Raw genomic sequence first — 26,737 nt, forward strand, 5'->3', positions numbered from 1 at the left:
CTTACCTGACCTTGCACTTCGCAGTCCACATTACAAGCCACTGCACCACCTGCTGGTCGAGTTGTACAGAACGTTAAGTACAATAATTGGCACATTGCACCCCTTCCCTAGGTGGGGTGCATCTGGCTACTGCATTCGCTAACTGAACGATTTCAGACTCAAGTCCATACCTAGATGTGTCAGAGAAAGGCCTGGTGATGTGCTTCCGGGCAATCAGCCACAGAAGGCCCTATGGGCTGCAGTCCCAATCTGGCACACAGGAAGTCACCTGGGGTTGGAATTGATCCCGTCACTGCTATGGGCTACGGAGCGTTCATTGCGGTGCCTCTTATTCAGTGCTCAGTGCCTTGCAGCTGAAATCCCTTCTCTTTGCTGTCTCCTTCAGAGGGGAACTCTGAATGTTCGATAGGCTGCTTTGCTCGTAATAAAGTACGTTTTCTTCTATTTTTGTCCTTAAGCCAGTGTGCAGGGGGTCATCCAGTCTAGAGCACCTTGGGAGCCCTGAGCAGCGTGGGGGTTCCTTGTGGCGCTGCCAAGTCCAAGGTCAGCAGTTTGAGCCCACCAGCCATGCCACTGGAGGAAGATGAGGCTTTCTACTCCCACCTAGAATCACACTCTTAGAAACCCACAGGTGCCCTTGTACCCTGTCTGGCAGAGTCGCTCTGAGTGGACATCGCCTCACTGGCAGAGTTTGGAAGGCTTCGCCACCTCTCTCCCATTACCCTCCCCTAATCACTTGCTAGAGCCTGCATCCTCCAGAAAGGTTTCCCAGTCATCATAGTCCCCAGGGGGTAGTGTCTGCCTCCCCCCCAATCCTTCTGATGGTAAAGGTGATGGGGATGGGGTGAGGATTAAGCAGCTTCAGTTGACTCCCATATATGGTCACCTGCATTTTAAAGTAAGTGTGTGTCTGTGTGTGTGTGTTTGGTATATGGAGACTTGATATATGGGGGCTTCACATAGCGAGTGAAGAAATTAAATGCAAAGACCCTAGAACTGTCCCACAAACTTTTGGGCACACCCTCATGTAATGGCCTGAGCAGGAGCGGGCAGTGTCCTGTGGTTACACATAAACTTGCTGTGACGGGGCACCAACTGTAAAGCGACGGATAGCGAGGTGCCGTGTCACACAGACACGCATGCCCCTGGAAGCCCCTCCCCCACAGATTTAGCTTTGGACATGTTAGAGCTGTTAATGGACACTTGAGGGAGCTCCAGGAAGTTTGTAGGGAAATGGGATTCAAACAATAGAATTTTCCCACAAATTTTTTGCAGCCCAATCCATCACAAAGATAAATGGATCAGAAGACTTTTTGGCAAAATAGCAGAGAAGGCAGACAGTGCTACTCAGACCCTTCACAAAAAAGAGACAAGGGAACAAGTGAAACAGATGCACGGGATAAGCCTTGAATCCTGAGTAGAAGAAGCTGAACAGATGCCGGGAGAGCGAAGGCAATGGAATGGATGAACCATCAGCTGGCCTGACACCTCTTGGCCATTAATTACACTGAATGTAAATAGATTAAATGCTCCAGTTGAGACAGACTAGCGGAATGGTTAAGAAAAGAGGACCCATCAGTATGCTGTCTACAAGAGACACACCTTAGACACATAGACAAAACATAGGCTATCAGTCAAAGATTAAAAGTATATCAAGCTAATGACAATTAAAAAGAGGAGTGGCAATATCAATTTATAATTAAATAGGATTTGAGGCAAAAACCATCATGAGAGGTAAGAAAGGACATTATATAATGATTAAGAGGGTGTTTTTAAGGATAAATTAATCTGGAGTTCAGTAGAGAAGGGCATAGGAATAAAAAATGTGGTTTAACTACTGTCAACTTGCTGTCTGACTCATGGCAACCCTATGAATATTATGATCTATAGGACTTTCATTGGCTCATCCCCACCCACCCCCAGAAGTACATTGTGTCTATCTCCTAGTCCGTCTGAGTCTGGAAGCTTGGCAGGAACTTGTTCTGTGTCCAACATCATAGCAACATGCAAGCCGCCACTGCCAGCTAGTAGCTGCACAAAGGGACATTGTTGGGATTCTGAGTCACCCCTGTTGCCCCTGCTCCCCAAATTAAAGTTAGCAAACATGTAAAAAGACCGTACTTGAAAACCCACTGTCATCAAGTGGGTGCTGACTCATAGTGACCATAGGGCAGGCTGGCACTGTCCCTGTGAGTCTCAGAGACCATAACTCTTTACCGAAATAGAAAGCCCCAACAGCTGGCAGTTTCACACTGCCCAGCTTGCGACTCACAACCAGTTCTTAAGCACCACACCACCAGGAAGCGTGAAGCCTGAAAGAAAAGGCAGCAAAGCTCAGAGAACACTCAACATCGAGACATAAAATGAGGAAACAAAGGAACACCGAGGCTAGGCAATTTTCATTCATTCTCAGTATTTATTGAGTTGGGCTGTGAGTCCCAAAGTCAATAGTTTGGAAACTACCAGTTGCTCCTTGGGAGAGATGGGGCTTTCTGCTCCCTGAAGGAGTCAGAGTCTCGGAAACTCGAAGGAGCAATTCCACCCTGTCATACATGGTCACTGTGAGTTGGCAGCAACTCGCTGGCAATGAGTGTTTTACCCAGTCTGCTAGGGACTGGTTTTAGTGCTTTGGGGAATCATTTCTGAATAAGCAACCCGATGGAGCAGAGGAAAAACCATACCAACTTCAGCTAAAAGCACTGAATTCTATTTCTGTCTTAGCTCCATCTGTTAATCCGTGTGTGCTCTTGGACCTGCCACATAACGTCATTAAGCCAGAAGATTCCTCATCTGCAAAATGAGGTTAATAATGGAGGTTAGCAAAGAAATAACAGTAATATCAATCATTAACTGGGGTTTCAACTGATTCCCACAAGGTGTTTTTGTTTTTTTCCAATCAGTGTAGAACTGTCCTTACAGGATTCTCCGTGGCAGACTTTTCTGATGTTTGAGGGGCTTTCCAAAAGTTTGTGGGAATATGAGACTGGCAGATGATGCAATTTTTGTACAAACTTTATAAATCCCCTACCACCACCACCGCCACCTCCAGGCCCTTATTCCAGCGTATGCCTGGGGGGACCCAACCCTCTCCCCTCAGGGCTCGCAGCTGAGTGATCTCACAGTTTGTGCTGCTCAGGGACTACTGATGCGTTTTCATCCATCCTCTAACCACAAGAGAGGTGGAGGTGTTTTATTTGGAAAGAGAAACCAGAGCTTGAGGAAGCGCAGGCATTTTTCTGAGTCAAAGCTAATATTTAGGGCGGAAGATCCGGACCCTAGTAGTTCTGAGCTTCTGTCTTGCAGTCCATCGGCAATTTCAAGCTCGTCCTGTATGTAAGATGCCCAGCAAGGTGCCGCAGCCCATGCGAGGGTTTCTTCCCCAGTTCCTTAGATTCTTTTGTCCTCCCATCCACTTATGTGGATCCCTTTGGGGTCCCGGAAAGCAAAGGGCTATCATGAAAACCAATCGGAAAACCAAGGCCCTAAGTCATCCAGGGTGTAAACGACCAACTGTCCATTGGGCAATACCGACCCCCCCCCTGAGGAATTTAATAAGTGTTAATTGATGGAATAAACAAAAATTGCACCTTTAGTCTAGTTTTCTCTACAATGGACTTGGCTTTTAGAATTACAGATTGAATGTCCCTTAATGAAATTCTATTCCCCTTAAATTTCATTTATTTTATGAGCTTTCTTTTCAGAAACTCATTCCCATTCTCCAAGAAAACACCTATTTCTCCAGGCGGCTTCCCTTACCCTTCTAAATGATTGCTCATCGAGCAAATGGAAAGGGAAGGCCGCTTTATGGTCTTTTAAAACCTAAGTCTGTGGTTTACAAATAGTTTGATTTGGTGGGGGGGGGGGCAGTGTTTGTACAAGTTATTGTGTTCCAGGTGAAAATTTACACGGTACATTACTTTTCCCATAAACCATGTCTGCACAACTTGCTGTGTGACATTGGTGACATCCATCCCTCCAGTTTCCCTCCTTGCCTTCCTGTCCCTGCTTTCGGGCAAATGTTCCTCCTTTGGTCTGATAACATTGATGGTCTTAAGGAACACATTCTTCATAAGCGTTGTTGTTTATAGGCCATTCTATCATTCGACTGGACAGTGACCTCGGTTACTGGCTTTAGTTCCAAGTTAAAAGGGTGTCTTAGGAAAATTGTCCTGGGGGGTTGCTACCGTCTATTCTCAGCTCAATGAGTCTTGCTTTTATTGTATGAATTTTCCCTACATCTTCACCCCTCCCCCACTCTCCACCCCTGCCCCTCATACCATACCTGATCCCAGGACCCTCTCTTGTGTCCCTGGTCAGAGGAGTCCTTAGTGGTAGCTGGGCACTATCTAGTTCTTCTGGTCTCAGGCTAGAGGAGGCTGTGGGTCTTGTGGGGCATTAGACCTGTAGACTAATTACCTCTTTGGATCATTGGTTTCCTTCCCTCCTTTTTGACCCAGACAGGAGGAGACCAATAGTTGTATATTTAATAGCCACTCACAAACGTTTAAGACCCTAGCCCTGGTGGTGTAGTGGGTGATGCACTGGGCTGCTAACCTCAAGGCAAACAATCCAAACCCCCAATAACATGGGAGGAGGATGGAACTTTCGACTCCTGTAAACAATTACAGTCTCAGAAACCCACAGGGGCAGCACTGCCCTGTCCTATACAGTCACTATGAATCAGAATTGACTCGAGTTTTTGTTGTTGTTGTTGTTGTTAAAACTATTCACCAAACTAGGCTAAAAATATACAGAGCATCATCTTCATGAACTCTCTTATGCCAGTTGTCCTAGATGCCCCACCCCACCCCAAGACTGTGGTCTTGAGCCTTCAAGCCTCATGGCTCAGTCCAGGAGTTGTTGGGAAATGTCTAAGACGTTTCGATAGCTGTGATCCCAATGTGCTCTCTTATATATGATTTTCCAAAAAGTCCATTATCTTTCATTCCATTTCCCCACAAACGTTTACTGTCCCTTTGTATATGAATATGTAGTACATGCAAATATGTCAATACCAGTGCCCACTATACCTATCCATGTGTGCTCCTGTATGCCCATCCTCCCCTATCCAGCATACTTCACCACCAACGTCACTACTCACAATGTGGCTGCAGCTCTTGGTACAGAACTACTTGAGAGCACTTTCCCCAGTCCTTGGCTTTTGTGTACCTCTCAAAGTCTGCCGAGATCGGGGTCACCTTGTGCTGCCTTCTCTTGTTCTGCGCATTGCCTTTCCCTTCCCCAGAATTAGCTTGTGTGTCTCCCAGCTAGCTAATGTACGCCCTCTCTTCTCTTCCCAACTCCTGTAACCAACGAAGTACAGCTTGATTTTAATCCTTAGCTGCTCCACCCTGCCCACTTTTCTTTAGGCCAGTTAATAATGTCACTGTTATCAAGGTACCCAATCAAATTTATTGGGTTTACCTTTAATTTTTTCCTCTCTTTTGCCCCCTCCCCCATTATCTGTATGAACTATGGTCCAATCACTAACCAAGACCCGGCAGTCCGATTTCTGCAATACTTTGTAATTGGTTCCCTCTGGTTCAGAGTTAAAGATTTTGGTGCAGGTAGACCTCACTTGCTAAGATGATGGCAGTAAAGAGCTCTCTAATGAAAAGAGGCTTTAAGCACTTCTGAGCCAATGGATCCTGCTTTTGTAGGCTGCAGTGTTTCTCTCAAGACTCAGAATTGATCTTGACACATCCGCAGCCTTGAAAATAATGGCCCGTGAACCCAGCCCTTATCTGCCCGGTACTCCCTTCCCTCTGCCGACATAGTCGGGGTGCTGCACGTGAGACGATGTGCTATTCAACCATTTATTTATTTATTCTTAACCTCCATTAACAGTCGCTGTCTCCTCTCTTCTGCTTTCTCAGAAGCACCACACGTTTGCTTGTCAATCCTTCTCAAGACCTTACCTTGGTGTCCTCTATTAAGCTTGCCCAGATGTCATTAAGAGAATTACCCACCCCTTCGCTCCCATAACACTTTATTATGCCTCTTTGTCACATAACACTTTTATAGCATGTATAATTATGATTGCAGACATAATAACCTGCAGAGATTTTTTTTATTATTTTAGCAGCTGGCATCAAAAGTCCTCAAGAACTAAATCCTCTTCGTGTGGAAAAATATGCCTTTAGAAATCTCAGGAATCTAGTGTAAAGTGAACCATACTTCCTACATCCAAGCAAAGGCCTGGAGGTGGCCTTCTCGCTAAGTCACTGGGCAGGGAAAAGCTGCGCAGCGGCAGGATGGGTTTAGGGAAAGGAGCGAGGAGGGCATGAGAGTAGGCAATCAAGTTGAGCAAGACCTGTAAGTCAGCACAGAGATCGTCACGAAGCAGTTTGCAAGTAGAGGAATACTAGTATTCCATTAGGTAAATCTGCTGCACGAGACCTCTGGGACGTGTTCAAAAGCAAGGATGTTACTTTGAGAAGTAAGGTGCGCCCGACCCAAGCCATAGTATTTCCAGTCACCTCATGTGCATGCAAAAGTTGGGCATTGAATAGGAAGATCAAAGAAGAATCGAGGCACTTGAACGATAGTGCAGGCAAAGATGATTGGAAATACCGTGGGTGGTTCCGGACAGAACTAGAACTGCCGTATGACCCAGCCACTCCACCCTAGGTGTATACCCAAGGGACTTCAAAGCAGAAATTTGCAAGGAGACTTGTCCATCATTGTTCATAGCAGCTCTACTTCCGATACCTCAAAATTGGAAACCTCAATGGCGATCAGGAAGCGAGAGGATAAGCAGTGGCTGGTAGAGACAGACATAGAGTGGAAAACCACCCAGCCACGCAGAGAGATGAAGCCTACAGTGATTATGCAAAACAAACCAAGTCCATCCCCGAAGGACACACATTGTGTGTTCTCACTCACTTCTAGAGGAAGAGAAGGCAAAGGTGATCAGGAACAGGAAGGAAGGGACAAGAGTGCTCGCCAGTGGTGAGAGAAGAATCATGTTGATGACAAGTGGGGTTCCATCGCCCCAAACTGAATGAAGGGTACGGTTGCATCACCAGTTACTGTAATGGATGTCAATAAGTTGTACACTAGTAAAAAGTTGGAATTGGCAAAAGTTATATGATAGATGCCTTTATAAGAAAGACAAAGAGATAGTAGGTGCTGAGGCTGTATTAAGTACAATCAAATTACTCATGGGATGTCATTTTTCATTTTGGAGGATTAAGATCATGATTTCATGGGACATCCCAATTAATTGGCCTAATAGTGTACTTAGTACTTCTGTATAGTGCTTGGGGGTCTGAGAAGCGTGTAAGCCCCACCCAAGGCACAATAGTTGATGTCTGTTGGCCTAGAGCATCCGAGGAAGGTGGAGAGTCGATCTGAACCAGGAGGAGGCTAATTGCTTCCATGAACAACTGCTTTGTTACCGGGATCCCTGAAGACCCGGGCGGTGCCCTTTATTGAACATTTTGATAAGGGTTCTATAGAGGAATTTTATTAAAAGGGGGAAGTACACACCAATTTCACATTCTTATGCACTCTAGACTTTGTAGAGCGAAGGAAGGCGGTTAGACCCCTGAAACTCTTGCCCTGAAACCCCCTGAAACCTTGAACCAAAAATATCCCCGAAAGCCTTTTAAAACCCAGCAATAGTTCAGCTGATCTAGTTTCTAAAAGGCTCTCCCTTGAGCGTTATGTTCATTTAAGAACTATCTACAGGAGGTCAGATGGACGACAGCAACTCAAGGCATAAGCTAGAAACTCGGGGGACATTGGCTTTGTCCAAATGAGGAAGGAACAAGTCAGAAAAGGAGGTGAACCGTTGCTCAGCTTAAATAATAGAATCAGCGCCACCACATGTAGAAGGTGGTGAATTGCCATATGTTATGCTCAACAGCAAGAACACAAATCCGTTTTAAAGAAAAAAAATTCACTCAGTGAATCCAGGAATGGGTTTGGGGCACAAGCAAAATCTTAGCTTGCGTTTAAGAACAATTAGTCCTTACAACCTGGCCCTGCGCAGGAAGGGAACAGAGCAGATATGACATGGGCGCTACAGCAAAATGTGGTGAAGAAATTAGATGGTGCCAGGATATCAGACAAGCAGCCATCTAAGTGAGATGTCAACTAAGTCCACGTGGAAGAAGTACACCAACATCAGTAACCCAAGGATTATAAATCATCTCATCCAAAACCAAAGGAAGGAATAATATCAGAGCCTACATTGTGAGAATTTGGTTTCCAGAAATCTGTGGCTGACAGTGGGAGCACAGGGTACACTTGTGGGATCTGCATAGGAAATAAGCCTCCAGTGACTTCCCTCTATCCATAATAGAGGGATGAGAAGTAACTGGAAACCAAATAATGTATTAGAGACATGACTACAGGAGATCAAAATGATAAACCTGATGACTTAGTTAGTTTATGGTTCCAACCCGGCCGATAAACATGTGTGGCATTAATTGAAGGGCAGAGAGATAAATGGCTTGGTGAGCTTCACTTTTCAAGTTCTCGGGTCTCTTGCTTTGTGATGGTCGTACTAGGGTGCAGCTGCCTTAGCAGTTCCTTCCTTCAGCTGGCAAGGCTCACTTCCTGCAAGACATTCCCAAGGAGAAGCCACATGGACCTACCCCGATGCAGCCTGGGTGCTGGAGAAGCCAACTGGAGACCCCTGCCCAGCGCCAAGAGATGCTTACATGTTCACTGACTCAGCTTTCCTCCTGCAGTCGGCATTATTGTGTCTGTTTTGTGAGATGGAGGAGGACTTTGTGGACTGGTGTTGGACAAATGGGTTAATGGACGTGTGGGCTTGGGCAGGACTGGGTTGGGATGTTTTCTTGATGTGCACTTAACCTTTACATAAAACTCTCTCTTGCACATGAGTTTATGTGGATTTGTTTCTCTAAAGTACCCAGACTAACACACCTGACTTGAGCGATTAAAACCTTGTCAGTTGATCTCCCCTCTGATGCTTGTTAGGTGGTTTGCAACATTTTTGAGGGGTTTTTGTCTGTTCAATTTGGGGTTCTTCTCAGATGTGCTTTCTCACTGAGGGTGACCCTCTTGAAATTTTGTTATATGTTTTTCTGTTTTTTCAGTATATGAAACTCAGGATTGATAAACCTATAGGGACAGCAAGTAGAATAAGGATTTCTGGGGACACAGTGGTGGGGGGGGTGTAAAAGGGAGCTGATGTCAAGGGGTTCAATACAGCAAAGAATGTTTTGAAACTGTGGTGGCAATTGTTTAATACCGCTTGCCTTGATTAAAGATGGAACAATATAATATCTGCGTTAGCTCCCAATAAAATGGTTTTGAAAAAAATCACTCAGTGCTATTAAAACCACATTGTTTGGAAGTTCAGGCCTTTAATTAGAGTAGAAAAGGGAAACACCAATTTATTTTAGTCGAGTTTCCTGACAGCCCAAATCAAAGAATACATACAGTGGGTTTGTAGTTCCAATTATCTGATGAAAATAAGGTAAGAATATCAGTTTTTTCAAAATAGATTGTCCATTGTATTAAACAAAAATCATCACACAGGCCTCTGCACACCTTCAGTGTTGAGTAGAAAAGCCCCCGCCAGAGGCCAGGAAACCCAAGTGCAAGCCCCAACCCTGCCACCGGTGAGCTGTTGTGGCCTTGGAACTAGCATCAGTCTCAGCGTGCTCATCTGCCAGACAGGCACCCAGGTCACACTAGTGTGCCTTCTTGTCCAGCATGAAACCGACAAAATAACACCGAGGAAACAGTTCTAGAAGGACAAAAAGCGTGTAACATAGTCCCTCCCTCAGATGGAAAAATTGCTTTAAAATATATTTTAATCCAACATTCAAAAACCTGGGCATTTTTTGGCCGGAGAAATGCCAGTTACGTGGCACCAGACAGCCACGGTAGCCAACAGAACCCCAAGTGGAACACTCCCAATGAAGTCTACTTTGTCTTGTTATTGATAGTTCTCATACTAGCCATCAAAGCAGTTTCAATAATTTATGTTAACTTAAGTACCAGGTAGTTAGCTGCTATCATGTCAGTGCTCTTTAATAAAGCAAATCTCTAGTATAACATAGACCTGGCATGGAATAGATGGAAGCCTGTTTTTGATAGTCATTTCAAAAGTTTCTTATGCAGTTGCGTTATAGCATCTCATTGGAAGGCTATAGTAGGTACATTTTAGATGTGCTTTGATATTCCAAAATCTTCGTTCATATACTGCCCTTGCTGAGGTCTGCCCATGGGACTACCTGCTTGGGGAATCTGTCTTATGAGACAATTATGATTTTAGAAAAAAATAACCTACTGGTGTTAAATTCTGCCCTCCAGCGGTGTTACAGTGCAAATGCAGACTTGGGCAAGTCTTCAAGTGTATACCATGTTCCCTAAGCTCCTCCTTGCTGTCCTTCCTCACCTGTCTTTTAAGCCTTCGGTGTTGTGCAGACTTCTTGAGAAGTCTTTCTCACTAAAATTACATCTTTGCCTGTGAGGAGCTACAAGTTGAATAGGAATTTAAGTTTTGAATTTAGTATGATTTCGGAGGACTTCAAAAGCAGATACGTTAATGGACCGACCACACTGGTAAGATGAAGCCAAAGTGCTGCCCTTCTAGGGTCAATGGAGAGAGCTGAGGCCCATGCTAGCCTCGGAAGGACAGGGCTTACCTTAAAGGCATTTAGCATTTAAAGTTGAATTCTATTCTAACTTGTGAAGTCTTGCAAAGATTATCGGATCCATCACGCTACAAGTCTTTGACCTAAAACACAATTTAAGCCGCTAAGTTTTCTGAAGAGGCACTGATGAAAAGTTCACCTGAATCCTGAAGTCATTTACGTGTCTTCCGTGCAATGCCTGCCTCCAGGGTAGGGCAGAAGCCTTCCCTTGTTTCAGAGTGTGTGTTTATCCCTCCGTTCACCTCTCTGGGGAAAGACTGCAGTGGGCGCAAGGCACCCCATTTGGACAACAACGATTTTAAATAGATAATTTGTAGCCCAGGATACATTTTTGTTGTCATTAGCAAGCACTCCTCTAAATCCATCGTATGATTTGCAGTGACACATATGCAACTTGGGGGTGGGGGTGCTGTTTTGAATTTTAATACAGTGAAATGTACTCCATAGGGTCATTCCAGCCAGAATCGGATACGCTTTGTTATACTCCTAGGCTGCCGTCCCATTTTGGAGGGTTTTATGTGCTAACAGCACACAGGAATAGGGTGGGCTTGAGAGCTGACCTTAGTGGAGGCGAAGAATCCGACCACACTGTTGGTTTGTTGGTGAGCTTGGTCACTGTCAACTTGTAAGGGATGTAAGGAATCTTATGCTGCAGCTGCGAGGAGAAAGAGAACTTGTTGGAGTGGCCTCGGAGAAAACATGGCTGACTAAGATTATTCTTCGGAGGCCATTGCAAATGTCTTGCTGGAGCCCCAGCTCCTATGTGTATAAATCAAATACGATCCAGGGGGTGGAGAATAGGTTATTATATTTAGGTGAAATTTAATTGCACCCTGTAGCTCCTACCAAATGGCCTTTCCCCGCACCAGTCTGGTCAGCAGGTGGGAGAAGTACTGACAGCCTTCCCTGCAGTGCCAGCCTGGTGCCTTTCACAGGTGCCCACTCCGAAGCAGGGGTGCCATCTCGACAGCAGCCAGCAGCAGAAGTGTAGTGGGTCCCTGGCCCCAGCATCTGGCTGACCTTCGAACTTTAGACTGCACTATACCCACTACCATGTGGGGCCTTTCCTTGAACTTTCCTGAGTCCTGTGGGACACTGCAACAGTTTGCAGACCCCAGAGACACGAGGGAATTATACTCAAGGGAGGAGTAGGAGGAAACTGTATCAGACTATCCTCTTCCAAGAGCTACAGACTTTGGGGACCTATTCAATCTCCATCTTTTTTGGGACTCAAAAACTCACTACCACCAAGGTGCTGCCAACTTATCCAGCCTGTAGCACTGGGCAGAACTGGCTCTGTGAGCTTGTGAGACGGTAACTCTTTATGGCAGCGGTTCTCTCCCTGTGCGTCACAACCCCTTTGGGGGTCGAACGACCCTTTCGCAGGGGTCACCTAAGACCATCAGAAAGCACATATTTCTGATGGTCTTAGGAACCGCGACACCACTCTATCATCTCCACGCGGGTCTGCTCACATGCAGATAAGTCCACATATATGAGTACCAAGCGTGAAGACTCTTACCCATGCTACACGACAAAATTTCATTTATTTGTTATTAGAAATAAATATCTCACTATCTATAATTACATATTGTTTTTGTGATTCATCGTTATGCTTTATGTTCAATTTGTAACAATGAAAATATATCCTGAATATGCTATAGTTACATGATGATTCATAACAGGAGCAAATGACAGTGATGAAGTAGCAACGATAATAATGTGATGGTTGGGGGTCACCACCACTTGAGGACCTGTATGAAAGGCTCGCGGCCTCGGGAAGATGGAGACCCGCTGCCCTGGGGTGTTGAGAGCCCACCAGGGCTCACTTTCTTTGGGCCAGCTTGTCATCAATTCATACAAAAAAATTAGGAGCTCATGATCTTACTGGCAAGTGTGATTCCCCACCCCCCACCCCCACACCCCCCAAGAACTCCTGCTGAGCTGCCTCTGGGAAGGCTGAGCCTCAAGCCCTTCAGCGGAGCACTTCATCACTTGTGTCATCCTGGGACCCCTTCACCTTTTAATAGACCTGAAGGTTTTTGATGCCTAGGTGTTTTGTAATAGCCCTAATGGTGGCTAAGTGGGTTAGGGGTTGGGCTGCTACCCACAAGTTCAGCAGTTCAAGTCCACCACATGCTCCATGGGAGAATGGTGTAGCTTTCTGCTCCTGTAGATAGTTCCACTGTTGGCAACCCACAGAGGAAATTCTACTGTGTCCTCTCGGGTCTCTGTGAGTTGGAATCACCTCCGTGGCAGCGAGTTATAGTTGGAATGTGGGGGAAATATTAGTGGAAGCTATTATTTTTACATAAAAGGATAATAGACTGTGGATTTAATCATCCTCAGCTGGGAAAAAGAAAGCAAAGCTCATTAGTAAACCAAACCCAAACCGAACTCACTGCCATTGAGTCTACTCAGACTTAAAGCAACGGTTTAAGGACAGGCTGGGTTTCCAAGATGACAGCTCTTGATGAGAGCAGAGGGGCTTGTAGTGAGTGTAATAGGACATCTCTGCACCTAAAATCAAACCATAATTAGAAATATTCATTTCATATGGGGAAAAGAAAGTGGCACATCTGACTGGAATATATGCTAACGATTGTGCTTTTTGACATATATTAGCAAGTGTGTTGCCCGTGATTTCTGCTTCAAAAAACAAAGCAAAAACCTTTCATTGACTCTCTCGTTGAGCGTGCAGCGCTATTGTGCTCCGAGTCACAGCTTCTGGAAAGGTGGGCAGCTGACCACTCTATTGTAGAATTTGAATCTGTTCAAAAGTTGTTTTCTGTGGGTCAAGACGTCCTGGAATGGAAGAACTTGGTCCCAGTGATTCTCCTCACTTAAGAATACAGCTGCCCATTAGGGAGTGGGTCTAAATAGCGCCTTTTCCTCCAAGAAAGTCAGGGGGAAAGCCTGGCTGGGCTTGACAGTGCTTGAGCCTGGTGGCGTGGGGAAGACAGCTATGAAGCTTTGTGCTCTGCAGAGCCATCTGCTGGCGGCGAGAGAGCCCTGTCTGACATGTGCATGCGCATAGAAGAATCTGTAACTGAGATGTGCACACAGGCTGGTGAACAGTCTCACCAGTATAACTCTGGCTTTGGGACTGATTAAGACGTGTGTCGTGTGCACAGCGTGGCATGTGATTTGGTAGTTCAGATGTGGTTCTGCTTGCGTGTCTGGTGGTGGAGGCTGATTCAGAATGTCTATAGATGGCATTTATTGTCCAATTCAAGATAGCTTTTTTACGTGTACATCGGCAAAACCGTGAACATTAGACTTTTTCAGCTAAAATCTCCACTTCCCCTGACGCGCCCCCTCAATTATTAACAAACTGGAATCACAATGAAAGAACAAATTTTGCTTGCATTAAGGGACAACAAAGGCATGATTACATACTTCTGCCTAACCCAGATAATTCTTCAAATAAATGTATGTTCAGTAGCAACCATGAGGAAACGTATTCTCAGGCAGAGTAAGATTAAGTAACCAGTTCTACAGCATTAAAGCCATTTACCTTAACAATCTCAAGAGGGTGTTACATGGCGGCGCTATCAGGCGTTGGAGTGCTAATTGTGTGGTCAGTTGCTCTAACCCAGCAACTGCTCTGCACAGGAAATGTGAGGCTTTCTGTCCCAAAAAGATTTGTAAAAGCTCAGAAAACCTGTATAGGGGATACGTTAGAATCAACTTGATGGCAGCGTGTGTGTGTGTGTGTGTGTGTGTGTGTGGTCTTCATTATAACAACCAGTTGCTCTAGTTATACCCACCCATGGGGGCTCACTATGTATCAGCTTAGGACTGTGTTCTGCAGGGTTTTCCCACCAGAAATATGTTGCCAGACCTTTCTTGCAAGGCACTTTAGTGGGGTCTTAAACCTCCAGCCTTGAGGTTAGCAGGTATATTAACCAGGTACAGCACTCAGGAGCACCTATGCATTCTGGTAACAGGCTACATGTAAGGATTGGGTGAGATGGAAACGTGTAATTATGTGATTGATTAGGTTATTTTTGCACAGATTTTTTTAATCTCTTGATTTTACACTGCCTGTGTCTTCATCAGTCATTTGAAACCACCAGTCACACTCGGGGGAGAAGGATGGGGCTTTCTCCTCCCATGATAAGTTAGTGTCAGAAACTCACAGGGGCAGATCTTACTGTCCCCTGGGGTCACTGTGATTCAGAATCAACCCAATGCCAGTGTTTTTTTTTTGTTTGTTTGTTTTGGGGGGGGGGGGTTGTTTAGTTCCGTCTTGAATCCATTTGTCACCTGAATCCCGTTAAAAGTAGCAGTTACTCCAGAGTTCTGGAGTCACCACCCTGGTTTAACTCCCGACTCCACCAAAAAAGAAAAACAAAGTCACGGTCATTGTGGGTCAATTCTGACTTATCTTGACCATCTAGGGCACAGAGTAGGCCTGCCCTGGGAGTCTCCGAGACTGTAAATCTTTATGGGAGTCAAAAGCCTTGGTGGAGCTGGTGGGTAAGGGCCAACGCATAGCCCCCTCCACCACCAAGACATGGCCACCTATTATAGATTTATCTCCATTCGTTGGTCTTCACCTTTCATCGTAATCTCTCCGTGCCACGGTTTCATCTGTGAACTGGGGGAGCCACCTCAGAGGGCCGCGTGGAAGCCCAGAGCCTGCAGCGCAGTGCCGGGCACGAACTGTGTGCCTCTGTGAATGCCAGCTGTCAGCATTCTCCCGGCCCTGCCTCTGGTGGTTTGGTTGAGATGGCCCGTGCGGGTTTGCTAACGCACGTTTCACCTCGCTGTTCGAGCCGCTTGTTTTTAGACGTGGTAGAGACCAGCTCACCTTTTTACCCCCTCGAAGCTCCTCTGGAAGCTCCGATTTCAGTCAAGGGCAAGTTTCAGCCCACTAAGGCCGCATGTGACAAAATAGTCTTTTATTAGCCGCTGATTACAATTAACCCTAATTTCTCTAGAAACAGCCGCACAGTGCCTTCTATTTAAATAGTGCTCTTCCAGGCCCGGCTCTGGAGGCCTCTCTGGGTTTCGTTCTAATTGAACCTGCCATCCCAATGGGGACGATTGTGTAACTGAAGCGGTGACTCACTCATTTGTGCTGGGTAAATCTAATTACTCCAGTGTGGTGTCTCTGCGGCCCCCCTCCGACTGTCTTCACGGCTCTTCTGGGGAAAGGAGTGGGCCCTTAGTTATTGTTCTTTGGAACTGTTCTGATGCGATTCGTACAGTAGTGCACGCAAACAACGCCACCACGGCTGGGAAAAGGGCAAGAAATAGTGACTTGCACATTCCCATTCCACAGAGTGGGGCCAGTGTTTGAAGCATGGAAGTCAGGTTACCTGTCTTGTCTTTAAAGCAACAACAGTTGTTACCCTTGTGGGATCAGAGCTTCATCTTCCACTGACGGGTCTGACTTTGAACTTTCATCTTTTCAGTTAGTCAGTGAACATATATTATAACCCTCAGGATTTGGGAAGTTGGGTATACTTTGCTTTCAGTAACCATTTATTTTTCTCTCACAAACCTTTCTTGACTGTCTGCTGTGTCCTGTGCTTTCTTGTTCTTGTTAGGGCCGTCAAATGGGTTCTGGCTCACAGTGACGTATGAGCCCCTACGTACATACATACATGCAACAGAATGGACCACCGCCCGGTCCTGTGCCACTGCACACGTGTGCTTGTGTATGAGCCCATTGCTGCAGCTACTGTGCCAATTCTTCTAGTCCAAGGTCATCTTCCTCCCCCCCCACTTATGTTACCAAACATGAGGTCATTTTCCAGCGACTGTCCATTCCTGATAGCATGTCCAAAGTGCATGCACTGAAGTCTCGCCATCCTTGCCTCCAAAGGACACTCTGGCTGTACTTTTTCCAAAATAGATTTGTTCCTTCTTTTGACAGTCCCTGGTACTATCAGTATTCTTCACCGGCATCGTAATGCAAATCCTGGTTTCCTCTAGAGATACCAAACTCCTTGGTGCCCAAACCTTGATGATCATCATTCCCACATCGTGCTTGGCTTGGCCCAACCACCAACCCACTGTAACCGTCCTCCTTGTGCCTGCCTAGTATGGAATCCTGCAGTGAACGCTCACGGAACAGACCCCTTCTTGAATTTAAGATGATCCTCTCTCTCCTACATGCTTTAAGTTCTACAGTCTCCGTCCTCACTTACCTCAGCTCCCCTCCCTTTCCAAAAAGATCCCTTCTAATACCGAGACGTAGAGCTCATCCCCGGGTCCTGTGACCTCTCTTGAGGTCATTTCTGTCACTTGACATGAGGACCAGGGAGAACGTCACACAAAGACAGTGTTGCCAGGTACAGCCATTTGTTGCATCCACAGCAAGACACCGTAGAGGGTTGTTCTTTATTACAATTGCACCTCCCCCCCCCCAAATATTTTCCCTTTCCAGTGGGGGGAAAACCAGGGTCTAAGGGTTTTGCAGCTTTAAGGCCGCCCACCAAACGTGTCTTCATCGTACCATCAGCGTGAACATCTGGGCCTTCAAAGTAAGGCGTGACGCTTGGCGCCGTTGCGCTGGCATCTGTGCTGCCGCGTAGCGAAGTGGTTGGTGGGCCGTGTAGTGTGTTCTCTCAGTGGTCCCCCGACGATCGTTCAGTGCTCACTTGGCTTTGACTTCAGATCTATTCTCTACTTTCCTTGGTATGCACAAATGCACAGGAAGATAAATAGCTAACAATCAGCTACAGGCAGAACCCTGTGCATTTCTGCATAGTTACATTTAGACTTCCACATACAAATATGTACCGATTGCATAGGACAAAGTGTTTTTTTCATAGGCTTCAAGTTAGATGATCCCAAGAAGGAAACAAAGTACCTTCCCATTTTCGCCTCTTCAAAGATGTCAAATGTATAAAACAATGGCTTCTCTCTTTCTTTTCTAAGCCTCAAGTACCCTCATGATTAGTAACACAGGTAACGAGGACTGTTGCCACACTATTGCGCACACAGCTGTGCTTAGGCACAACAAGCACGTGCCTACAACGCAGCCGACCTTGGCAGGAGTGCTTGCCCCCGTGTTCATGTGGACAGGCTCATCACACTATGTTGACTTCTTTGCAGGGAGGTGGTTGTGGGGAGCACTAAGATGTAGCGGGCTTCAAAATGTTCATGGGAAAATGGAATAGAAAGAGAATGGGTTTCCTCCCAAAATTTTTGTTGTGAAGTTAAGGCTTACAGAAGATCGTTTTTATATTTGGCGATTCATACGTATCCTGTTCATTGCAATTCCCACCCCCTCCATGTGGTTCCAGCCTCTATCACTCCTTTCCTGACCCTTCTGAACTTTGTCCTGGAATAAATCCCACCCTCTTGACCCAAATGGTGAATTCTTCCAAGGCATATGAACCCCACTAGTGTCACAGTGTCCCTCATAGACAATTGTTTGGCTGGAAATTGAGCCCCAAAGGGTCTAGGGCTTTACCAGTCTGAATCCAATCACTAGATCTGGTGATGTTGACCATTGTTCCATATCCCCACCCCCACCCCATTCTAAAGCGGTGGTCCCTTTCAGAGCAGCTGGTACAAGTAGTCAGGTACCATCTAGTTCTTCTGATTTCAGGGTCATGGACATTGATGTTCGTGTGGTCCATTCATCCATTCGGCTGATTGTTTCCATGTGTCTTCCATTTGCATCGCTCTGCTTTCTTCTAAAACAGGGGTTCTCAACCTGTGGGTCGCAACCCCTTTGGGGGTCGAATGACCCTTTTACAGGGGTCGCCTGATTCATAACAGTAGCAAAATGACAGTGATGAAGTAGCAACGACAATCATTTCATGGTGGGGGAGGTCCCCCCAACACAGGAGGGACTGTATGGAAGGGTCAGTTGCATCTTAAATGATCATCTAGGAGCCCTTTTAAGTTTGGCTCCTCACCAATGTAGGATGGAGAACATTGTCTGTGTGGACTATGTTATACCACTTGACCTTGGCATCCCCTGAGCACTCATCCTGAGTGACTCATTCCCCAAGCTGGTCAGAATTGACGCAATGGCAGTGAGTTTTTAGTTTGAGACAGTTGGGATGGGGAGAAGGCATGGAGAGGGAGACGTCTGAGCATCATCCCTCCCCCCCAAATTCTTTTAAAAATGTTTTTGCATTGTCGAGCTATAGCATACAACAGTACAAATGAAATGGACCGGGTCTCTTTGTATCCGCATGGCTGGATCTCAAATGCGTGGTGTTGATGGAAAAACAGATTGATTCCCCCTTTCTACCCCACCTTCCCTCCTCCCTCCGGTATCGCCGCTCTCACCACTGGTCCTGAAGGGATCATCTGTCCTGGATTCCCTGTGCTTGGGGGACGAACCTCAGAAAAGTGGGTGAAGGAGACGTCAGATGGTGTAAGATATGACAAAATAATAATAATTTATACATTATCAAGGGTTCATGAGGGAGGGGGCCACCGGGGAGGGAGGGGAAAAATGAGCAGCTGATACCAAGGGCTTAAGTGGAGAGCAAATGTTTTGAGAATGATGAGGGCAACGAATGTACAAATGTGCTTGACACAATGGACGTATATATGGATTGTGATAAGAGTTATAAGAGCCCACAATAAAATAATTTTTAAAATGATTGAAATTGTAGAACTATTTTCAGAATGATATGAATATTATGATAAGTATGAGACCTAAAAAACAGAAACCACTTTGAATGCCTGTGATGTGGAAAATAGATGTATATGTAAACATACTTTAAAAGAATTGAAAAGATCTAAAGAAAATTGGCAGGAGGAGAAACGATCGAGGGATAATTAATCTGTAATGTTCAGTTTTTGTTGTTTTTGCAAAATGGCAACTCTGATTCATTAAATACTTTTAAAAGCATTAAATGATGAAATAAAAAATGTTGATTGTTAACAGTGACACACGTTTGATAGTGGGAATATGGTGAATGCTTGTATTTTAAAAATTGTATTTCACAATCATTTTAGGGGACTGCATGACTCACAAAAGAAGAAAAAATTCATCATATTTCTTTTCATTTCTAAAGAAACTGAGATTGGAAGAAATACACAACAATCAATTACCTCTCATTACCAGATAATCCTGTTTTTCCAGTGGAATGTGAAAAACAAACAAGGGACAAGCCAGGGCGCAGGTTTCTTAGTGAAAACGTTGCGTTCTGTTTTCATCCCTGTGGTCCAGCTAATCTCTCAAAGAACAATGCACTTGATCCCTCCCCCTGAAAAGCCATCCACTGGAAACGTCAGGCACCATGTCCTGAATAGAAATAGCGTGTCGTGACTCGGGTTATAGAGTGCTGATGTCATTTCTCGGCGCCTGACCTCACTGCTTTTGAGAAAGGACCTTGTGATTTGGCTCAGTTTCACAGGCTGTCGCGCGCAATGCCGGCTAGACCAGCGTGCTGTGGAGTAAACGTTAATTTTGTTTCTCTTCGGTGGGAGGAGGCCTTCACCCCATGGGCTTGGTAATTGTAGCTGGTAAATTGGAAGTTGTGAGGTATCTGCCGCAGCACCTGCCAGATCATTTCTACTGCTCATTCGCCTCACGCCACTTTCATTTCGTTTCGGGCCTTTTGTCTTGGTGCCGAGTAGCCTCTCTCTCCACCTGGAGGTCTTCATCAGAAATAAGTCCTGAGGCTTGCCCTTGAGACTGAGACGTGGGAGATGGCAGACAGGGCCGCCGTGGCCTTGAGTGGGCGCTGAAGTTCTCCTGCCACTTGGGTGGGGTGCAGATACAGCGGTGTGTTTCTCCCTGACTCAACTCCGTTGTGGTTTCTCCTTCTTGTTTTTTTTTTCTAGTTCAATTTCACCATTTAGTATTGAGAGCACAAGACGCCAGAGACGGTCCGAGTCCCCAGACTCCAGAAAACGGCGCATCCACAGATGTGACTTCGAAGGATGCAACAAGGTGTACACCAAGAGTTCTCACCTGAAGGCTCACCGGAGAACGCACACAGGTACAGCCCCGTGAGACCCTTCCCCGGCGGGCGGTGAGTGTGGGCACGGGGCCGCGCTGGACCCACAGCTCGGCCCTGCCAGTAGTGGGAGCTGACCTTCGCTGGCCATGTGACACCCAGCTAGTCTGGTTTGTTTCTTCTGGGCGGAATGCATGCTCTCTCGCTCCCCAGCGTCGTGACCTTCAGAAACCAGGGCAGGATTTCTTCTGTCTCATGGATGTGAATTCAGGGGATTAGTTATTAGATGTATGGACGCAGGAGATTCATTTTCTGGCATATAGCACGACGGACTACTTACATAGTCTTACGTAGTCCATCGGGTTCAAACATGCCCTATCGGCATGTCAAACAAAGAGCAGACACACACCACACCGTTCTACTCTATCAGGGTTGATGTTTCAACCACTTCACCTGCTTCAATCTTATTTTTCCTCCCTCCTAGTTTACCATGAAATCACCAAACAAATCATTGTCCCCCCAAACAAACAAGCAAATATACGTTTTCATAGCACTTTGGATAATTTTATAAACATGTACCCATAATTCCACTTGATTTTTCACAGGATCTTATCTCTCTTATATAGGGAGATTTTTTTTTTAACTATTCAGATTTTTCAGAGAAGAAAATTAAGACCACCAATCCATCCATCCATCCATCCATCAATCCATCCATCCATCCATCCACCAATCCATCCATCTACCCACCCATCCATCCATCCATCCATCCATCCATCCATCCATCCATCCAAGAAATGAGCTTGTGACTCTTCACATGATCCTCTAGTTAGCATCGTGTAATCCCTGTCCTGACTGCCCCTTAGCCAACAGCTCCTGGCTCCACTTCCCTCTGGATTCTTTTGGGTACCACCCACGGGAGTCACTGGCAAGGGACTGAGGTGGGAAGAAGGCCCCACAGCTCCACTCAGCTTTCGATTAAAAGTGACTGAGGACCAGGGTGTGTGAAGCAGGTAGAACTGGAAGCTCACTGACATACTCCCCTGGCAACAGGGCCTCCAAGCTCAGCCGACTCACACATCAGGTAATACAAGTATTCCCATCTCAGGTGCATTAAACCACTGTGACCCGTGTTCTCTCCAGGAAACCAGATCGTTTAAATCGCCGTTCTTCTCTATCTGTTTGATTATTTTAGAATATCCCCAAAGGTTTTTTTTAAATCATTTTATTGGGGGCTCATACAACTTATCATAATTCATACATCCATCCATTGTGTCAAGTACATTGTACATTCATTGACATCAACATTCGCAAAACATTTTATTTCTCTTTGAGCGGTTGGTATCAGCTCCTCATTTCCCCCCTTCCCTCTCTGCCCCACCCCCGCCTCATGAACCCTTGATAATTAATAAATTGTTTTTATTTTGTCATGTCTTACACTGTCTGGCATCTCCCTTCACCCACTTTTCCAGTGTCCGTCCCCCAAGGAAGGAGTTATATGTAGGTCCTTGGGATCGGTTCTCCCTTTCTACCCCATCATCCTTCCACCCCCCCGGGTATCGCTACTCTCACCACTGGTCTTGAAGGGATCATCTTCCCTGGATTCCCTGTGTTTCCAGTTCCTATCTGTACCAGTCAGTGTACATCCTCTGGCCTAGCCAGACTTGCAAGGTAGAATTGAGATCGTGATAGTGGGAGGGGGGACGAAGCATTTAGGAACTAAAGGAAAGTTGCATGTTTCATCGTTGCTACATCGCACCCTAACTGGCTCATCTCCTCCCCGTGATCCTTCTATAAGGAGATGTCCAGTTGCTTACAGATGGGCATTCCCCAAAGTTTTCATGATTGAACCATGAGATTAGCTATCTTTTTTATTTGTCATGAAATTGTAGGCCCTGGTTGAATCCGGAGTTCCCTTTCACTGCTCCCAGAGCGTCACACTTTCAGGACTCCTCTCTCACCACCTCAAGCTCACTGCTCTCCAGTGGATGCCCACTCCAGCACCCCTGTAGAGCAGGGCAGGACTGCCCCTGTGGGTTTCTGAGACTGCAACTCTTTACGGCAGTAGAAAGCCCCATCATTCTCTAACTAAGCAGCTGATGTGTTTGAACTGATAACCTTTCGGATTGCAGCCCAATACATAATCACTACAGCACCAGGACTTCCAAGAGAGCTCATTTCAGACTTTTCAAATAATTTCTTCCATGTTTCCTCCCTCATCCCAGACCTTTCCATGTTCTACTTCATTCCAAGTTCTTTTCTTTCTGCCGATTTTTAGCTTCCTTGGGAACGATTTTCACCTGTTTTGTAGGCACGGCTATTTAAACCAGGTCGTTTCTCACGGCAGAGAAGACGGGGAAGTAGAATTAGCACATTCCACCATATCAGTAGATAATGCACGACCACTGCACTGACTACCTCATGGTGACTGTGGAGGACCGACGAGGACGGCCCCTGTGGCTTCCGTGCAGGATCCGATGGCCTCACGTGTCTCCACGGGGCAGAGCAGCGCGGGTTCCCATCACCGACTTGGCAGCGGTTAGCAGCTGAGTGCTTGACCAGTGCACCCCAGGGCTGCTTAAACAGCAGTGTGAAGCGAGCGTAAGTCATAGCAGAGGAACAGCTAGACATTTAGCCTGCTCATTAGTGTGAAAAAGTGAACCGACCTTTCTTCCCTACGTGCTTTTCCACCGTCTCTCTGGAACTGTTGGGAATACCTATTAGCCCTGTCCTCACACACGCAGCTCTGTGCCACTTAGGATCCATGTGCTGAGTCATGGAAGGGGGGATTTTGTAATATTTCATTCAAGGATCCACTCGGTGCCATTAAAGGTTTAACCTGTACTCTGAAAGAAGGGGAGATGTGATGTGTGCGTTACAATGCCAAACAGTACTCTCATAGCCCTTGCCAGCCAGTCAGGGCCAGCTCACTTTCCCTGCAGCCTTTACGGAAACAGGTGGCACCTCTTTCTCCCTCGGAGAGGCTATGGACCCCCCCTCCGCAGCTCAACACTTGACCACTGCGCCACCAGGGCGCCTTTGAATGCAAATGTGGAGTTGATTTGTTCAGCTTCTTGATAAGATGAAGGCACAGGTTTGAGAGATCTGAATGAACTTTATACATCGCAGAGGCTCATTTCCTCCCTTGCATGTCCCTTTGTCCCGTCCGCCCCCCACCCCCTTATTGGAGAGCGAGCCCAGGAGTGCAGTTTTCTGCATCCTTCTTTCATTTGGTCCTCACAGCACCCAGGGAGCTGGAGGTCTTGTCGTCTCCTTGGTACAGGGGTTCCTCCTGGTCAGGTCTTCCCCGAGAGCAGCAGCCGGCCAGCACCCCGCTCCGTAGCATTTTCAAATGACAGGGAACTTCTTTCCCGGCACGACCAGGTGGGTGAGGTCTCTGAGGGCAGGGGGCCAGTCTCTTCCGGTGTCCGTAGGAAAGCCTTTCTTCTAGTGTGGCGTGGCTCTCGGGACATTCTGTTCAAGTGGGATGGCTCTCATCACTATGCAGGTTACAAGTAGCCTCCAGGATTTTCACTCACTGACCCTCCTGCCTCCCCCCCCTTAGTGTTTTGCCTCGGTGTGGCGGGATCAGATCAGGTGCAATGCCCACACTGTGTCTCCAGTGTTGTCCCCTATAGAGCTATGGGTCAGTGAGGGATGTCATGTCTCATAGTGGGGATGGCCATGTGGTCCTCTCTGTGGACTTGCTCCTCTGAGCAGGAACATCGTCCTCAAGGACTGGTAGGCCAGGATGTGCTCCACTCTCCTCCTCCCCCTTCACCTGCTCCCGGGTACTCCGTTCAGATATGTCCCTCTCCTGGAGCTGCAGATTCAGTGACGTCCTTTGAAATAAATTCTTCTGGGGAGAGGGGCAGGTGTCCACGTAGTAGTTGGGATTGGAGCCGGCCCCTCAGTCCTCTCTGCTGGTTCCCTACTCCACACCGGCCTCTTGATTTCACATCTTGGAGCACTGCATTGAAGTCTGGTCCCTCTTTCCCTGTGGAGATATAAACAATACCCTCCCCTTGGGTGGGTTAGTGCCCTGTGCCCCCGCTACCCTTTTCTTTTTTATTATTATTACTTTTTCCTTTTCCCACCTCCTGTTTGTTGGCTACCATATGTATCCCTGGATTTAGTCTGGTCAGGGCTGAGAGCTTGCCGATGGGTCTTACTAGAGGCACCGATTGTGTGAACTCATTCTGTGTGGGTTTCTCCGTGAGCAGCAGCTGGGGAGATACTGTCTGCTCCATGTCCTCTCACTGGATGCCTTTTCACGGGCACCATGCAGTGTCACCTCCATAACTGGAGCTGCCCCAGAGCTTCGAACCAGCCCCCTGACAAACTGGCTGCCATTGAGTCCGTTCTGATGCCTACAGGACAAGGTAGAACTGGCCCCGCGGGTTTCTGAGACTGTACCTCTTAACAGGAGTAGAACGCCTCATCTTTCTCCGGATGAGGAGTGGCTGGTAGTTTTGAAACGCTGACCTTGTGACTATAGCAACCCCATGCATAACTTCTGCACGACCAGGGCACCTGCAAACCAGGCCCATCGTGACCAAATGTGCCAACCAGAAGACACCTGCATTATTAGAATGTGGTTGATCTGTGGAGGACCTCACGGAGGCGTCTTGGGAGAGAGGTAGTGGACATTAGTCAGGAGACTAGTGGGCAGTGGTTAGATCATGGCCAGAACTGTGATCCCAACACACATCGTCAGCTGCCACCTTTGAACAGGGGACACTGTTTCCAAGGCTGCTCCAAAACCAACAGGCCAGGGGTGTGCTTGCGATGCAGTGCTCGTGCTGCCCTGGTTTTCTAAGAGGGAGATCTCATTGCTGCGGGGACTGCGGCCTGGAAGTTCCACCAGTCTGGTCGCTTATCGTTCCAGCTCACTCACTTTGCAGAAATTCAGGTCTGGTCCCATTTTGCTTCCTCCACCAGTCCAAGGGAACCAGTATAGCGCGCTGGCTGCCCCTCCTCCCGTGGTGTCTGTTCTGGAGAAGTATGTCTTTCTTTGCTGAAAGGGTCAAAGCAGAGGCTGCATGAGCTCGTGTTGGAGGGAAGACTTATTCTGAGAGTTGGGTATCCACAGTCAAGCCTGAAAGTCATCATCAATCCGCCTTACTGATTGGACTCCTTCCTCTGATAGCTCAAAACCACTTTCCCAGTGGTCCCTGCCCCCTCCTTTGAGTACACGGGTCCTTGGTGAATGCATGGGATGGGAGAGGGTCAGGATAAAAGCCCTGAGACCTGGACTCAGAGGCTGCCTTCAAGCTGGTTTCCATCCTCTAGCCAGTTCTAAGGATCGTGCCACACGTCCTTGCTCTGACCCACATCTCCCTGTCGTGTTGCCGCTGCTATTAGTTGGCATCCAGCTGATTCTGGCGCAGAGCCAGGCCATGTGTGCAGCGACTTACTGCTCCATAGGGTGTCCAAGACTGTGACTCTCCGGGGGAAGACTGCCAGATGTGTCTTCTGACAGGAGCCGCAGGGTGAGTTTGAACTGCCAACCTTCCTGTTTATAGTGGGGCGATTAACCATTTGCACATGCGGAGTACTGCATTCTCTTTCACAGTTACACCGAGAAGACCTTCTCAAATTCCTGCCCCAATATGCCCAATGCATGCATTCAACAGAAACATAGGGAATTTGACAAGGCAGAGCCCCTGGGCCAGCAATCTAATGACATTATTGTATATGTATGAGAGTGTGTGTGTGTGTGTGTGTATAAGTATATACATAAAGAGTATCTGAAGACTGTATATGTGCATGTATGTATGTACAGATGTGTGAAGAATGCGTGCATGCGTGTGTGCGTGCACATAGAGTAAGGAGCTATGGTTGCATAGTGGTTACAAGTTCAGCCGCGTCCTCGGTGTCAGGCCACCTGCGGATGTGCAGGAGAAAGACAGGGCTTTCTGCTTCCATAAAGAGTCTCAGAAACTCACAGGGCAGTGCTCCTCTACACGAGAGGGTCAGTATGAGTCAACATCAACTGGACGGCAGTGAGTTTGAATATAGAATATATATATATAGACTACATATAACGAGCACTATATAAAAACACAAGGAATATAGACACAAAAGACATTTAAATCTATAAGTAATCTGTGTAAAGAATGAGGTTCTGTTGATTTGTAATAATTGGCTCTAAGGGAGTCAAGATTATCCTCTTAATTTGTAATTATATTTGAGATTGCATAACATGTCATT

The 26,737-nt window shown here is 46.7% G+C and overlaps 1 protein-coding gene across 4 annotated transcripts in view; it reads left to right on the forward strand.

Moving 5' to 3' along the window:
- Positions 1-26,737, forward strand: part of KLF12 (KLF transcription factor 12) — a 519,184-nt gene that overhangs the window by 464,908 nt on the left and 27,539 nt on the right. For all 4 annotated transcript variants that reach the window (XM_075562976.1, XM_075562978.1, XM_075562975.1 and 1 more), the window contains one exon: positions 20,412-20,569. In XM_075562976.1, the coding sequence (XP_075419091.1) occupies positions 20,412-20,569 (158 nt within the window). The remainder of the gene's footprint in view (positions 1-20,411; positions 20,570-26,737) is intronic.

The sequence above is a fragment of the Tenrec ecaudatus genome, chromosome 11, assembly GCF_050624435.1.
Source record: "Tenrec ecaudatus isolate mTenEca1 chromosome 11, mTenEca1.hap1, whole genome shotgun sequence".
Taxonomy (NCBI): domain Eukaryota; kingdom Metazoa; phylum Chordata; class Mammalia; order Afrosoricida; family Tenrecidae; genus Tenrec; species Tenrec ecaudatus.